The sequence below is a fragment of the Staurois parvus genome, unplaced genomic scaffold (genome assembly GCF_062004578.1).
Source record: "Staurois parvus isolate SC_StPar_1 unplaced genomic scaffold, SC_StPar_1.0 ptg000004l, whole genome shotgun sequence".
NCBI classification, from domain to species: domain Eukaryota; kingdom Metazoa; phylum Chordata; class Amphibia; order Anura; family Ranidae; genus Staurois; species Staurois parvus.
Window position 1 is genome coordinate 6,504,855 of NW_028317800.1, and position 16,313 is coordinate 6,521,167.

The 16,313-nt window shown below is 37.5% G+C and overlaps 1 protein-coding gene across 3 annotated transcripts in view; it reads right to left on the minus strand.

Moving 5' to 3' along the window:
- Positions 1–4,462, minus strand: part of ZNF608 (zinc finger protein 608) — a 113,128-nt gene extending 108,666 nt beyond the window's left edge. For 2 of the 3 annotated variants that reach the window (XM_089675711.1, XM_089675788.1), the window contains exons 1-2: positions 3,785–4,462; positions 2,218–3,311 (exon numbers count right to left, since the gene is read on the minus strand). In XM_089675711.1, coding sequence (XP_089531837.1) covers positions 2,218–3,084 — 867 coding nt within the window. In that variant the 5' untranslated portion in view covers positions 3,085–3,311; positions 3,785–4,462. The remainder of the gene's footprint in view (positions 1–2,217; positions 3,312–3,784) is intronic. The other variant, XM_089675877.1, reaches the window with a different exon arrangement.
- Between the last annotated feature and the right edge of the window lie 11,851 nt (positions 4,463–16,313).

Sequence of the window (16,313 nt, forward strand, 5' to 3'; positions counted from 1 at the left end):
TATGCACTGGTTTGTTGTTTATAAGCTGAATAGCGCATATATGGCAGTGGTGTCTATTACCCTTGACAAAATAAAGGTTTGCTATAAGCAAACCTATGTATCAGAATAAACCTAAAAATAATTACTAGAAATAAAATATGATATAAAAGAGTCTATTATTTTATTTTTTATTTACAAAAGACACAATCTACTAATGATCATTACCATGTTTTGTGACATTCTTAAAATGAAAAAACAAACACAGCAGAAAACGGTTTCTATTTTTTTTTCTAGTCTAGATAGTGATTCCCATTATCCTTGGTTACTCAGTTCCTAATGATTCTGAAGAGTCAAACAGCCAAGATAAGTTATCACAAGAATCTGGCTGGTTCAAAAGGAAATATTTGCTTGAGGCAAGGAAGGGAAAAAAAAAAGAAAAAACACACACATTGTGATGTGAAGCACAACTTCACCCTTACAAGGCCAGAGAAAGCTATAGCAACTGCTTTGTAATTGAATTCACTGTGGAGTTAATAACTGCAACCATAAAAACACAACAATGGCTAAAAATATACTTCTCACACACACATTTTTTTCTCTGAAGAAGTATTGTGAAAAGAATTATTAAGAGAAGCAGGGAAACCACAGCATGCTAATCTTTGTTGCCATGACAGCAGCCTTTCAGATACTGAAATGTACAGATTGCCAGCTAAACAAAATTGTAGATTGTGAACATTTGGCTGGAAGATTAAAAGGCTAAAGGGGATATAAAAGGGCAGTACCTCCCACATTCCAGGAAGCCACTAAATCCAATCGAAAAGACCTGACTCCTTAACCAGTGCTATTATAATCACTGGATTAGGGCAATTTATCTGGACTGTTAAGGCTGATTAAGAAACTGCGCATTAGAGATTATTGACAGACAGAATACCTATGGTAAAAGAGCTAACATATAAACAAAAGGGCGACAAATGTATTCAGAGCAGAGAGTGCCTCTGTAAAATGTGATTATTTTCCGGAATCTTCCCAGAAACCCTAATAGTATGACACACTCAACCGTGTGCTATTTTTCTGTTAATACATCAAGTGGGGACATGACATAATTATAGTGAGTCATTTCCAAAGCTGCAATCGAAGGTAAAGAGCTTCTTATTAACACACAAAAAAAGATAAAAGAGCTACATTATGAACATAAAAAGAAGAAAAACATAAAAAATGGAAATGCTGCTTTTATTTAAAATGCGTTCAGTGATTTTGGATTAAGCAAGATTATTTCTTGTTAAGTGTTAAACGGTGAATCAAATGACGAACACAGAATACATAATCACCACAGTACTTCAATTCATGAAGGAGGAAGAAAAAAAAAACGAAAAAAAAAAACACACAGGGTTCACAGCCTGTAGAATGCATTTGACCCTTAATTATCAATCAACAAAAGCACTAGTTCCCCAGAGAAACCTTACGCCCTCTGGATAACTGCTAGTAAATAACCTGCCTCAATGAGCAGCAAGAATAGCCATTCTCCATAACCAGTCCTAACATTTGATTTGCTCATGTGCTTTCAGGCTACTTAGCATTCACACAGTTCAAGACAGACTGGTTGAAATCAAAGGAGTGCCTGAAACAGTGCTGTCTTGCATTTCTTGAAATAGCTCTCTAGTTACATCGTTAGAGGAAAAAAAAAAAGACATTTTTTCACAGTGCAATACTATCTAGTACAGCTCTGCCAATGCAAGAGGATACATGAGACACCTCCCCCACCCCATAGGCAAACAGAGCAGATTATTGTAACCATGTCATCTCTCACTGGTTGTTTATACTCTAGCCTGTTGTGCAAATAGAGCTGGCTGCTACAGGCAATAAGGATTATGGGGGAGGGGTAGCATAGTAGCTACTTTAACACCAGATAAACATAGGAAACAAAACAAAGCCCAAGAAATGAACTGCCTTAGAAAAATAATGCAAATAAGCAAGATATTATTCGAAGAGACAAGGAAAGGACACAACCTGCTGAGTGGTTAACAATAAAGACAATAGCAGTATCTAAAAATAAACAAACATTGACAAAATATATAGATTTGCTATGAATCTCTCCAACCTTAACATGTGCCCTGCCCTTACATGCCTCCTTTCTGCCAGTGCGGTAAAAGTTGAACATGGTGATTTTTGTAGTGATCAATATGACAAGCCAAAAAAAAAAAACAATTCAGGAAGAATAAACAATTTTAAGCTTCTTACCTTTTCTGTTTTCAACTTTTTGTTTCGCCTGTGACTTTCTTCATCATCGTCTTCCTTTTTTGCCAATGCAGAGGTCCCCATAATCCCTGAATCAACTGAATTCTTAGCCAACTCCCCTTGAAGGCTGCTGCCACAGTGGAAAGGACTACCATTTCCAGGGGTCTTGCCACTTCCAAACCCATATAATTGCACAACTGCTTGGGTATTCACTCCACTATTAGCATGCCCAAGGTCGTACAATTTATTAGTGCTGTCCTTTCTAGACTTTCCAGAATCCTTATCCCTTTTGGAGCCCCTAGTGCTTTGGCTTTTTCCTCCAGTCCTTTCCTCTTTAATATTTTTTCCACAAGTAGTATTAGCTGCAAGGCCAACTCCATTGGTGTTGGGGCCCAGTGCGGTATTCATGCCAACTGCCGATGCCACTTCCCCAAGGCGCCCTGCTTCCTGCTGCCGTTTACCAGTGCTGCTACTAATTTCAGGAATCCCATATAAAGATGCAGAAGGCAATGACTTATTACCATCCTTAGAAGCTTTACTCCTTTTCACTTTTGATTTGCTTGTCTCTTTGTGGCTGCTCCCTTGGGGCCCCGAGGGCTGCTGCACAGAGGCAAATTTGAGACTGTCAACCAATGTAGAGGAGGTAGAATTAACTGGTCCACTAGATGCCAAGCAATGTCCACTGTCCTTGGATGCACAGCCACTGCCTGTTGAGTTGCTCATCTCAAATTTCTGTCTGTCTTTCTCCAAATCAGCATCCAAATCGATAATCAAATTTCCCACACCAATTTCCCAATCATCCCCACTGTCATAGGCATCAACTGCATTTGGATCCACACCTTTCACTATAGTAGAAGTGCTTACTGACATCCTGAAGATGAGATTGAGGGTATTACATTCCCATAAACTTGTTTCCAAAGAAAAGTTGACATTCGTCGATTTCCATGGAGCTGTCACAGTTTTCAAAATGTCAAAAAATAAATGAAATTAAAAAAAAAAAAAATAAATCCAATTTATTCCACCGCAATAATAGGTCTTTTGTCCTAAGTACTACAATAACTGTCCAAATGTGACTTTCTGCAGTTGGATTACACCTCCTGTGGGGGAGGGGAAAGAATCTGGGTTATACATTCACATAAATGAGATATAATGAAGACATAGACATGTGTTTTACGGGACCTTGGATGTAGATTCATAACAACACAATATTTTCACTTGTAATGAGGTAATAAATAATAAAGCACCTCTGAATCATAACATGATGTAACAGGACCTTGCAGCAAAATGTATCAACTAAATTGCTTAAATGCCTGAGAACAGTCAAGAGAGAAAAAAAAAATCAAATTGCAGCGGGATCAGGCAGCAGAGAATTGCTAAGTGTGTTAAATATAGTATTACTGACTGCACAGGAAACTGATTAAGACATACACTTTAAGTGATCTGCACCAAGGTGGCCTCGGTGACCGCAAACAAGGCAGCTTTTGACAAAGATGAGTTAAAGGGATTTTTACAGGGACAAACAGTATGCAAACATCAGAGGGATTAAAACAAACATAGGCAAATGACTTACCTTATTACTCCTGTTTTGTCATTTTTTTTCCCTTAATAAGGCCACCAAGATAGAATCCGACAAAGCATACAATCAGTACAAGCTGCCCTCATTTTATTTAAACACCTCTGATGAGCCAGAAGACAGCAAGTCATGTATCCCAACCAGAGGGCAATCATGTAATTCACAAGATCTCTTCTCAAGAAAAACATCAGTTTTTTTTCCCTTCTATATTCCTCTCTTGCCAGTCTTCTCTCCTTTTTCAGTTTTTACATATGGAATTTAAAGTGAAGACAAAAACACTAGCAGACATGGTCTCAAAATGTCAACCATGAAAAAAATAAAAAATAAATGACATGCCAGAAAAAAAATTGCATGGGAGGAAAAATAATAAAAAAAAAAAAAAGTTGTGGGTTTTATTTCCTTGCCACCACTTCAATCACGTCTTTCCTTTAAACAGAGATTTCACAGCCATCCTGATCAGTTAAGTAATGATCCCTATGAACAAACCTACAGGCGTCCGCTTGTAACAAGACAGAATGTGCTAACATCGGGATAAATTAGTGAAAGGGAGAGAGAGAGGGGGTGAAGAAAGAGAGAGAGAGAGACACAGAGAGAGAGAGAGAGAAAAAAAAAAGAGGGACTGAAACTCTGGTCTGGATTCAGCTCCCTGCTTACTCAGGAAGTGGCATTTCCCACACCCTCCCCCAACCACCAGTTTTCCTGACAAATCTGCTTTCTTGAACAACACATGAAGAGCAAAAAAAAAAAAAAAGGAGGGGGTGCTGCCTGGAACAGTGATGGATCTGAGATCTGATAAACCTATTATCAAAACATTTTTAAGTGTGATGTTCAGTCTTCAGAGGGAGGTGAACCTTATCCTCTGTGCACTATAATTTGTTTGTGCTGCTTCAGCAAGTCATGGTGGGATTTAACTGCTTCTATGCAAACTGCCAGCAATTACACTGGCACACAGCTCAGTACTTGCGACAAAAATAAATAAATAAAAATAATTAAAAAAAAAAAAGAAAATTTGATCTCAGTCGACCCCACTTCATTTCATTTTCCTGTTTCGCTCTCTTTATCTGTGCCAGTGAAAATGATCTCTGTGCATGCTTAGTATTTTTAATTAGCTGACATTCTCGCTTAAAAAGCGGTAATGAATTGCTGATGGATTGGAAGCCTAGAGTGGTTTGTTAGAAATGGAAGAGGAGAGGGCAGTTGGGGGGGGGATGGGCAAGCTAGCAACAAGCAGCCAGCTGAAAGCTACAGCAGCTATTTTGTTGCGGCTCAAGCTTTTACATCACGTGAGGATCAAGGGCTCAACTGCTTGTCGTGACGTGAAAACACAAAGTGGGTGACAGGCAATATCAGGAAAATGCTCATCTCTCTCTCTCTAACACAAGCCTCTTTAGGTTGTGCTGCTCTCCCTTCCTCCCCTGCCATAACTATTACTCATGAATGTGAAACAGTTCTCTCTGCAGCTGTACATCTGTGTCTCGGAGAAAAAAAAATGAGGCAACGTGCTATGCATGCATACTAGGTGTGTGTCTCAGCGTAATCTATCTATCTATATATACAGTATATATATTTATACGATCTTGACGCCAAATGTTTCCTGTATCCCACACGGGTTAACAGAGCTGATCTTAGGAAAAAAAGGAGAGAAGATCCACAATAAAGATTTAAGCCTTGTATAATATGTTGTATGGACAAGCCATCTTTTTTTTTTTTTTTTAAATGTTAATCACAAGTCATCTCTATGTAAGGATGATATTAATGGCCCTGGGGTTTTTATAGGAACATAGATATCTCAAAGCTGAACGTTTCTTCATCCTACACGTTAATAGAGCTGATTTTTTTAGGAAAGGATTTTTTTAGGAAAGGAAAGAAAAAGATCAACAGAAAAGATTTAAGCCTTGGGAAATGTGCTGTATAGACAAGCCATCTTTATTTAAAAATAATAACCACAAGTTATCTCTTTGTTTTATAGGCTTCCACTATGAGAGCGGAGATGGAAAACTAAAATTCTGATCTATATGCAGTGTGGGTGCATGGAGCTGGCAGCACACCCAGCCAGCAATGAGCTGCTACACAATCAGCACTTTCTGCCTTGTGCACAGCTTGGTATTACATTTAGGTCTATATTAGTGGACAGTTGAGTATTAGATTTAGGCCTATATTATTGCACAGTTTATTATTAGATTTAAGTCTATATTAGTGAACAGTTGAGTATTAGATTTACAGTAGGTCTATATTAGTGGATGGTTTAGTAGTAGAGTTAGGTCTATATTATTGGACAGTTTAGTATTAGATTTAGGTCTATATTAGGGGACAGTTGAGTTAGGTCTATATTAGTGGACAGTTGCGTATTAGGGTTAGGTATATATTAGTGGACAGTTGCATATTAGGGTTAGATATATATTAGTGGACAGTTTAGTACTAGAGTTAGGTCTATATTAGTAGACAGTTAAGTATTAGATTTAGATCTATATTATTGGACATTTTAGTATTAGAATTAGGTCTATATTAGTACAGTTTAGTATTAGATTTAGATCTATGTTAGTGGACAATTTAGTATTAGAGTTAGATCTATATTAGTGAACAGTTTAGTATTAGAGTTAGGTCTATATTAGTGGACAGTTTAGTATTAGATTTAGATCTATATTAGTGGACATTTGGTATTAGAGTTAGATCTATATTAGTGGACAGTTTAGTATTAGAGTTAGATCTATATTAGTAGACAGTTTAATATTAGATTTAGATCTATATTAGTGGATAGTTTGATATTAGAGCTAGATCTATATTATTGGACAGTTTAGTATTAGAGTTAGATCTATATTAGTGGAAAGTTTAGTATTAGAGTTAGATCTATATTAGTGGACAGTTTGGTATTAGAGTTAGATCTATATTAGTAGACAGTTTAGTATTAGAGTTAGATCTATATTAGTAGACAGTTTAGTATTAGAGTTAGATCTATATTAGTGGACAGTTTAGCATTAGATTTAGGTCTATAGTAGTGGACAGTTTAGTATTAGATTTAGTTCTATATTAGTAGACAGTTTAGCATTAGAGTTAGATCTATATTAGTGGACAGTTTGGTATTAGATTTAGTTCTATATTAGTGGACAGTTTAGTATTAGAGTTAGATCTATATTAGTGGACAGTTTAGTATTAGAGTTAGATCTATATTAGTGGACAGTTTAGTATTAGATTTAGATCTATATTAGTGGACAGTTTAGTATTAGAGTTAGATCTATATTAGTGGACAGTTTGGTTTTAGAGTTAGATCTATATTAGTGGACAGTTTGGTATTAGAGTTAGATCTATATTAGTAGACAGTTTGGTATTAGAGTTAGATCTATATTAGTGGACAGTTTAGTATTAGAGTTAGATCTATATTAGTGGACAGTTTAGTATTAGAGTTAGATCTATATTAGTGGACAGTTTAGTATTAGATTTAGATCTATATTAGTGGACAGGTTAGTATTAGAGTTAGATCTATATTAGTGGACAGTTTAGTATTAGATTTAGATCTATATTAGTGGACAGTTTAGTATTAGAGTTAGATCTATATTAGTGGACAGTTTAGTATTAGATTTAGATCTATATTAGTGGACAGTTTAGTATTAGAGTTAGATCTATATTAGTGGACAGTTTGGTTTTAGAGTTAGATCTATATTAGTGGACAGTTTGGTATTAGAGTTAGATCTATATTAGTGGACAGTTTGGTATTAGAGTTAGATCTATATTAGTGGACAGTTTAGTATTAGAGTTAGATCTATATTAGTGGACAGTTTAGTATTAGAGTTAGATCTATATTAGTGGACAGGTTAGTATTAGATTTAGATCTATATTAGTGGACAGGTTAGTATTAGAGTTAGATCTATATTAGTGGACAGTTTAGTATTAGATTTAGATCTATATTAGTGGACAGTTTAGTATTAGATTTAGATCTATATTAGTGGACAGTTTAGTATTAGAGTTAGATCTATATTAGTGGACAGGTTAGTATTAGAGTTAGATCTATATTAGTAGACAGTTTAGTATTAGAGTTAGATCTATATTAGTAGACAGTTTGGTATTAGAGTTAGATCTATATTAGTGGACAGTTTGGTATTAGAGTTAGATCTATATTAGTAGACAGTTTAGCATTAGATTTAGTTCTATATTAGTGGACAGGTTAGTATTAGAGTTAGATCTATATTAGTGGACAGTTTGGTATTAGAGTTAGATCTATATTAGTGGACAGTTTGGTATTAGAGTTAGATCTATATTAGTGGACAGTTTAGTATTAGAGTTAGATCTATATTAGTGGACAGTTTGGTATTAGAGTTAGATCTATATTAGTGGACAGTTTGGTATTAGAGTTAGATCTATATTAGTGGACAGTTTAGTATTAGAGTTAGATCTATATTAGTAGACAGTTTAGCATTAGAGTTAGATCTATATTAGTGGACAGTTTAGTATTAGAGTTAGATCTATATTATTATTATTATTATTATTATACAGTATTTATAAAGCGCCAATAGTTCGCTCAGCGCTGTACATTACAAAGGGGGACAGAACATGTGACAGAACAATACCAATACAATGCAAAACATGAGGGGATCGAGGGCCCTGCTCTTTCGAGCTTACAATATTAGTGGACAGTTTGGTATTAGAGTTAGATCTATATTAGTGGACAGTTAAGTATTAGAGTTAGATCTATATTAGTGGACAGTTTGGTATTAGAGTTAGATCTATATTAGTGGACAGGTTAGTATTAGAGTTAGATCTATATTAGTGGACAGGTTAGTATTAGAGTTAGATCTATATTAGTGGACAGTTTAGTATTAGAGTTAGATCTAAATTATTAGACAGTTTGGTATTAGAGTTAGATCTATATTAGTGGACAGTTTGGTATTAGATCTATATTAGTAGACAGTTTAGTATGAGAGTTAGATCTATATTATTGGAGAGTTTAGCATTCTATTTAGGTTTATAATAGTGAACAATCTAGTGATAAATTAGTGCACAGCTCAGTATTCTATTTTAGTATTCTCTATTAGAAGACAGTTTAGTATTAAGTTTATGTTGATATTGGGGACCAGTTTATTACAATATTAGTGAACAGTTTAGTATTGTATTATATTGAGATTTATTATCGTTGCCAGTTTAGTATTCTATTTGTGCCTATGTTAGTGCACAGTATAGTATTCTAATTAGGTTTATTTTGGTGGACAGCTTAGTATTCTATTTGGGTCTATATTAGTGGACAGTTTAGTATTCTATTAAGGTCTATATTAGTGGAAAACTTAGTATTCTATTTGGGTCTATAAAATGGACAGTTTAGTATCATATGTAGGTCTATATTAACAGTTTAGTATTATATTAGTGGATACTCTGGTATTATAAATATGTGTATATTAGTGGGCAGCTCTATTATATTTAGGTCTATGTTAGTGATTAGTATTCTATTTATGGCTATTATTGGGCAGCACAGGGGCTAAATTGTTAGCACTTCTGCCTGGCAGCCCTAGGGTCATTGGTTCACAATCCCAACCACAACACTACCTGCCTGGAATTTGCAGGTTCTCCCTGTGCCTCTGTGTATTTCCTCCAGGTACTCCAGCTTCCTCTCACACTTCAAAGACATGCTGGTAGGCTAATTAGATCCTGTCCAAATTGGCCCTAGTATGTGTATGTATGAATGTAAGTTAGGGACCCTAGATTGTATACCCCTTGAGGGTTAGGGACTGGTGTGAATGTACAATATATATGTAAAGCACTGAATAAAGTGACAGTGTTATATAAGTACCTGTAATAAATATTATTAAATAGTTTAGTAATAATAGTGGACAGCTTAGTACTCTATGTATGTTTATATTAGTGTATAGTTTAGCATTATATTAGTAGATAGCTTAGCATTCTATTTAGGTCCATATTAGTGTACAAGTTACAACAAATTATTCTATTCAAGTCTACATTAGTGAACAGTTCAGTATTATGTTAGTGGACCATTTAGTGTTCTAGTTAGGTCTATCTTAGTGGACAACTTAGTATTCTATTTATATGTATATTAGTGAAGAGTTTAGTACTATATTAGTGGACAGTTTAGTGCTCCATTTAGGTTTATATTAGTGAACAGTTCAGTATTAAGCTAGTGGACTGTTTAGTATTCTATTTAGGTCTATCTTAGTGGACAACTTAGTATTCTATTTATATGTATATTAGTGAAGAGTTTAGTACTATAATAGTGGACAGTTTAGTGTTCCATTTAGGTTTATATTAGTGAACAGTTTATTATTATATTAGTGGACAATTTAGTATTATGTTTAGGTCTATATTAGAGGACAGCTTAGTATTCAATTTAGGTCAATATTAGTGGTGTGGAGTTTGTTTCAGTATAAAATGCCCTGAGTGTTCCATTGAGGCTATGCTGCACACTCACTCTTTCATTCCTCATGGCTCAGGCTGATCTAGAACAAACAGCTTCATAGTTCTTTTTACAGTTCAGAATCAATCATTTGACACAGCTTTGCACACATCTGTACTTACGATCTGAATAGGATCAGGATGACCTTTGCTTCTAATTGCATCAATGTTTTATGTTGCTGCCGAGGGCTTTTTTATACACCCCTATTTTGTTTTCACGTTTCTTCCACTGGTACATTACTTGTACAGATAAGTTACACAATGCTTCCTTCTTAATGATCAATAACACAGCTCACTAGGCGAGCAGCAGAACTGCCTGAAAAAGAGAGAAAAAAGCATGACACAGTCTTTCTACCTGAAAGGACTTTTCTTTGTTCCTAATGCCCTTTCTCAAGCAGCCAATCAAAGTGGAGTATTTGTGGAACTGGGCTCACTGATTGGCTCTGTGTTTCTTCAGCCTGAGTGGGGGGAGGCTAAAGAGAGGGTTGTGTGTATATACATATAACAAACACTCATGTAAAAGGAGAAGCCAGCAAGCAGTTACACAGCAGGCTGCAGGAAAAAAAAAATTACCCTAGCAATAAACACATGTTCCTAACTGAATTATGAGCAGTGTAAAATGCAAACCTGCTCAGCACAAAGGGATTGCCTGTCAGAATACAGCTCTGAGCACAGTCCTGACTGTGAAAAATGAATATTGTGCCAGAAAACATGTGCAATTACTGTATGTTTGGCATCCAGTCTGCCTACAAATAGAACAAGTAGTTCATGTATATTTGCTAAAGGGTGACTGCAAGTGTACAGTAAATAAGGGATCTTAAATTAATACATACAAATTACATTGACATTAAAATGTAATGCTTTTAGGACATGGAGTGCGAAAACTTGGCAGGCTTGTTTCAGTACTGCGCGCAGACAAATTTTTTAAATATGAAAAACTAGATTATATTTCCTCTCTGACTTCATAAATCATAAGCATTGTATAAGTAAAACAGCTGTATATACCATGGAAATAAAACCTAATAATAACCTGGATTTTCTTATACACAAAGTGAAGACAACACATTTTACATTTGATGTAATTATATCTCTTCCATGTAAAATAAATTATTGTAAGAATGAAATAGGTTTGACTGATCCCTATAGACACATAAAGGTTCACCATTAAAAAACACTCAACAGTTGCAGTACAGTGGCTAAGTGATTAGCACTTCTGCCTGGCAGTACTAGGGTTGTTGGTTCAAATCCCAACCGCAGTGCCACCTGCTTGGAATTTGCATGTTCTCCCTGTGCATGTGCGGGGTACTCCAGTTTCCTCCTACTTTCCGAAGACATGCTGGTAGGTAAATTGGCTCTAGTATGTGTATGAATGTGAGTTAGGGACCTTAGATTGTACACCCCTTGAGGGTTAGGGACTGATGTGAATGTGCAACAAATATATGTGAAGCGCTATATAAGTACCTGTAATAAAAAGAAAAAAAAATACACAACTAAAATCCATTTAATACTGACTTGCGCTACAATGGATGTACATTTCCATCCATTTCAGATGTGTTTTAACGCACGCTGACATCCGTTGACATACATTTTGATGTCTGTTGACATACATTTTGATGTCCATTGACATACATTTTGCATTTTAGTGCAGCACAATGCAATGCAGCATTATGGTGTGAATATGACACACTGGAAATGATTGTTCTTCAGATGTCCTTCCATTGATCTGCTTTTTACAGCTGCGCTAAAATACACAGATGTGAATTGGCCCAAAAAAGCTCTGGCTGTTATACTAACCACCTCTCCAGCACTATCCTTTATAGATTACTCTATAATCCAGTGTGGGCCTGCTTCTGGGTTGAGTAATGCCCAACGCAATCCAACCAACTTCTTTTAAGCACAAGCCATCATGGACATGCTCCCTAGGGTTGTATCATCATGTCTGCATGGGCTCATGGTATTCGTAGATAGTGTGGTGCTCACATGTGAATGCCACACTGTCCAAGAGTAAAGACTGTGACCAGACCAGGCCCCTACAAAAATTGTAGGGGTATGAATAAGTTAAGCTGGGCACACACCATTACCAGGGGCTGTACAAGAAAAAAACTAATAAATTCCTGCATCAACACAAGCTGAACAGCCCTGCAGCTGCTCGACTGCAAGCCATTGATTGAAGAGGGTTTTTCAGCAGGTTAGTTCAAAAGAAGTTGATCCAATGAAACCAATTATAACTAGAAAAGCTACAATTTCTGGGGATATTGTGTGAAGTGTTCTTGCCTCCACCAGTAGTCTACAACTGGAGTGGTCGGAGTAACTGGTTGGAGAGGCTTGAGTAACTGTTGTGTGGTTGGAGTGGCTGGAGTAACTGTGAAAAGGTTGGACTGGGCAGAGAAACTTTATGGAGTGGGCAGAGTAACTGTGTGGAGTGTTTGGAGTGAGTAAAGATAGTAAACCTTACACTAACCAATGGATTGATCAAATTTAAAAAGTGCACATGGCAAGCTTGATAGAGTGAGAAATGCATTTCAACTTTTAATTACGTCCTGATTTTTCAGCTCACACTCTAGCTTTTGTCACTCTGCTGCCTGCTCACACACCTGGGTTCCTATGGCAACTCACTTGACAGCAAGGGCAGAGAAGAGCGGTTAAAAACAAACTGCTCCAACTTGCTCACTTCACTGGCGGTTGCCATCTTCAAACAGTTGTAGTTTAAAAATTATAAATCCTACACTGAAGAGCTTTATATTGTGAGAATCACAAGACCCAGACCGACATTCTGATGCATAGCATGTCTCTGAAATAATAAAAATGAAGGCATAGTTGCAGTTTAGAAATTGCCCTTCAAATTTGAGGTGGCTAGAGTGGAGTTTCAATGAATGTCAATGGGCGGCATGAGTTGCAAACAAATGGTCATATTGTGAAAACTGTCAGGATTATTGCTTAGCCGTGGACATTTTTAGTGGCAGCAGGTATAGCTGAACGTTTTGATATACGATTTGTGTAGGTGGGCTTGAAAATGAGGGAGTGATGGCAGTTTAGAAATCATGTCCTGATTTTTCAGCTCACGCTCTAGCTTTTGTCAGCTCCCACTCTAGTTTTGAACATTCCACCATTCATTCCTATGGGACCAATTTCACCACAAAAACGGTGATATTTCGTGAACCATTCGGCGAAACGTTCCACAAAGTAATAGCACACCAGTCGGGAACAATCTGCACGTTTCGGTATATTACTGTCTATGTAGTGTAAAAGCTGTGGGAGGAGTTAGGGTGGTAAATTTGGCTATAATTAGAGATGAGCGAATCGAACATGACGAAGTGGAATTCGTTCCGAAGATTTGGAAAAATTCTATTCGCGACGAATCCGAAGATTAGCAAACTTCGGATGCACGAATCGAATTTTCCCAAAAATGGCGGCGACATGTGTGGCCACGGAGAAAATGGACAGAGAAGATGGGGCGGGGATCTCTGGGAAGGCGCGCAGACAAGGCGCGCTGACCCATAATGCATTCATGACATGTGATCGCATTAGCCAATCAGCAGCCAGCCAGCACTATAAAGTGCGGCCATCTTAGAATTCTCCATTAGCCTCCGGTCAATCAAGAGAGACAGACCTGTGTGTATTAAGGGACAGAGTTAGGGCCACAGAGACTTTAGGGCCACAGAATCGTTACTCAGGGAAACAGAATCGTTACTCAGGGACACAGAATCGTTACTCAGGGACACAGAATCGTTACTTAGGGCCACAGCTATCAAAGAATCGAAAATTTAAAGTGACATACACCCTTTTTTTTTTTGGTGGCTGTCGTGCACAGTTGGTGCTGCAGTTTGCCGATTGTGCAAAATAAACTGACTTTCTGCTTCACAACCACTATTGTACGTTCAAAGAGTTAAATCCATTTACACGCCGGCTGGCGGTAATATTTTTTGGGTGATTAGTGCATTCCAGTGACACAAACGTACAGTTTCCAGCCAACGGCAAGCTGCAATTGACCGATTGTGCTAAATAAACTGACTTTCTGCTTCACAACCACTATTGTACGTTCAAAGAGTTAGATCCATTTACACGCCGGGTGGCGGTAATATTTTTTGGGTGATTAGTGCATTCCAGTGACATAAACGTACAGTTTCCAGCCAACGGCAAGCTGCAATTGACCGATTGTGCTAAATAAACTGACTTTCTGCTTCACAACCACTATTGTACGTTCAAAGAGTTAAATCCATATACACGCCGGGTGGCGGTAATATTTTTTGGGTGATTAGTGCATTCCAGTGACATAAACGTACAGTTTCCAGCCAACGGCAAGCTGCAATTGACCGATTGTGCTAAATAAACTGACTTTCTGCTTCACAACCACTATTGTACGTTCAAAGAGTTAGATCCATTTACACGCCGGGTGGCGGTAATATTTTTTGGGTGATTAGTGCATTCCAGTGACATAAACGTACAGTTTACAGCCAACGGCAAGCTGCAATTGACCGATTGTGCTAAATAAACTGACTTTATGCTTCACAACCACTATTGTACGTTCAAAGAGTTAAATCCATTTACACGCCGGCTGGCGGTAATATTTTTTGGGTGATTAGTGCATTCCAGTGACATAAACGTACAGTTTCCAGCCAACGGCAAGCTGCAATTGACCGATTGTGTACAATAAACTGACTTTCTGCTTCACAACCACTATTGTACGTTCAAAGAGTTAAATCCATTTACACGCCGGGTGGCGGTAATATTTTTTGGGTGATTAGTGCATTCCAGTGACCTAAACGTACAGTTTCCAGCCAACGGCAAGCTGCAATTGACCGATTGTGCTAAATAAACTGACTTTCTGCTTCACAACCACTATTGTACGTTCAAAGAGTTAAATCCATATACACGCCGGGTGGCGGTAATATTTTTTGGGTGATTAGTGCATTCCAGTGACATAAACGTACAGTTTCCAGCCAACGGCAAGCTGCAATTGACCGATTGTGCTAAATAAACTGACTTTCTGCTTCACAACCACTATTGTACGTTCAAAGAGTTAAATCCATTTACACGCCGGCTGGCGGTAATATTTTTGGGGTGATTAGTGCATTCCAGTGACATAAACGTACAGTTTCCAGCCAACGGCAAGCTGCAATTGACCGATTGTGCTAAATAAACTGACTTTCTGGTTCACAACCACTATTGTACGTTCAAAGACTTAAATCCATATACACGCCGGGTGGCGGTAATATTTTTTGGGTGATTAGTGCATTCCAGTGACATAAACGTACAGTTTCCAGCCAACGGCAAGCTCCAATTGACCGATTGTGCTAAATAAACTGACTTTCTGCTTCACAACCACTATTGTACGTTCAAAGAGTTAGATCCATTTACACGCCGGGTTGCGGTAATATTTTTTGGGTGATTAGTGCATTCCAGTGACATAAACGTACAGTTTCCAGCCAACGGCAAGCTGCAATTGACCGATTGTGCTAAATAAACTGACTTTCTGCTTCACAACCACTATTGTACGTTCAAAGAGTTAGATCCATTTACACGCCGGGTGGCGGTAATATTTTTTGGGTGATTAGTGCATTCCAGTGACATAAACGTACAGTTTCCAGCCAACGGCAAGCTGCAATTGACCGATTGTGCTAAATAAACTGACTTTCTGCTTCACAACCACTATTGTACGTTCAAAGAGTTAAATCCATTTACACGCCGGCTGGCGGTAATATTTTTTGGGTGATTAGTGCATTCCAGTGACCTAAACGTACAATTTCCAGCCAACGGCAAGTTGCAATTGACCGATTGTGCTAAATAAACTGACTTTCTGCTTCACAACCACTATTGTACGTTCAAAGAGTTAGATCCATTTACACGCCGGGTGGCGGTAATATTTTTTGGGTGATTAGTGCATTCCAGTGACATAAACGTACAGTTTCCAGCCAACGGCAAGCTGCAATTGACCGATTGTGCTAAATAAACTGACTTTCTGCTTCACAACCACTATTGTACGTTCAAAGAGTTAGATCCATTTACACGCCGGCTGGCGGTAATATTTTTTGGGTGATTAGTGCATTCCAGTGACCTAAACGTACAATTTCCAGCCAACGGCAAGCTGCAATTGACCGATTGTGCTAAATAAACTGACTTTCTTCTTCACAAC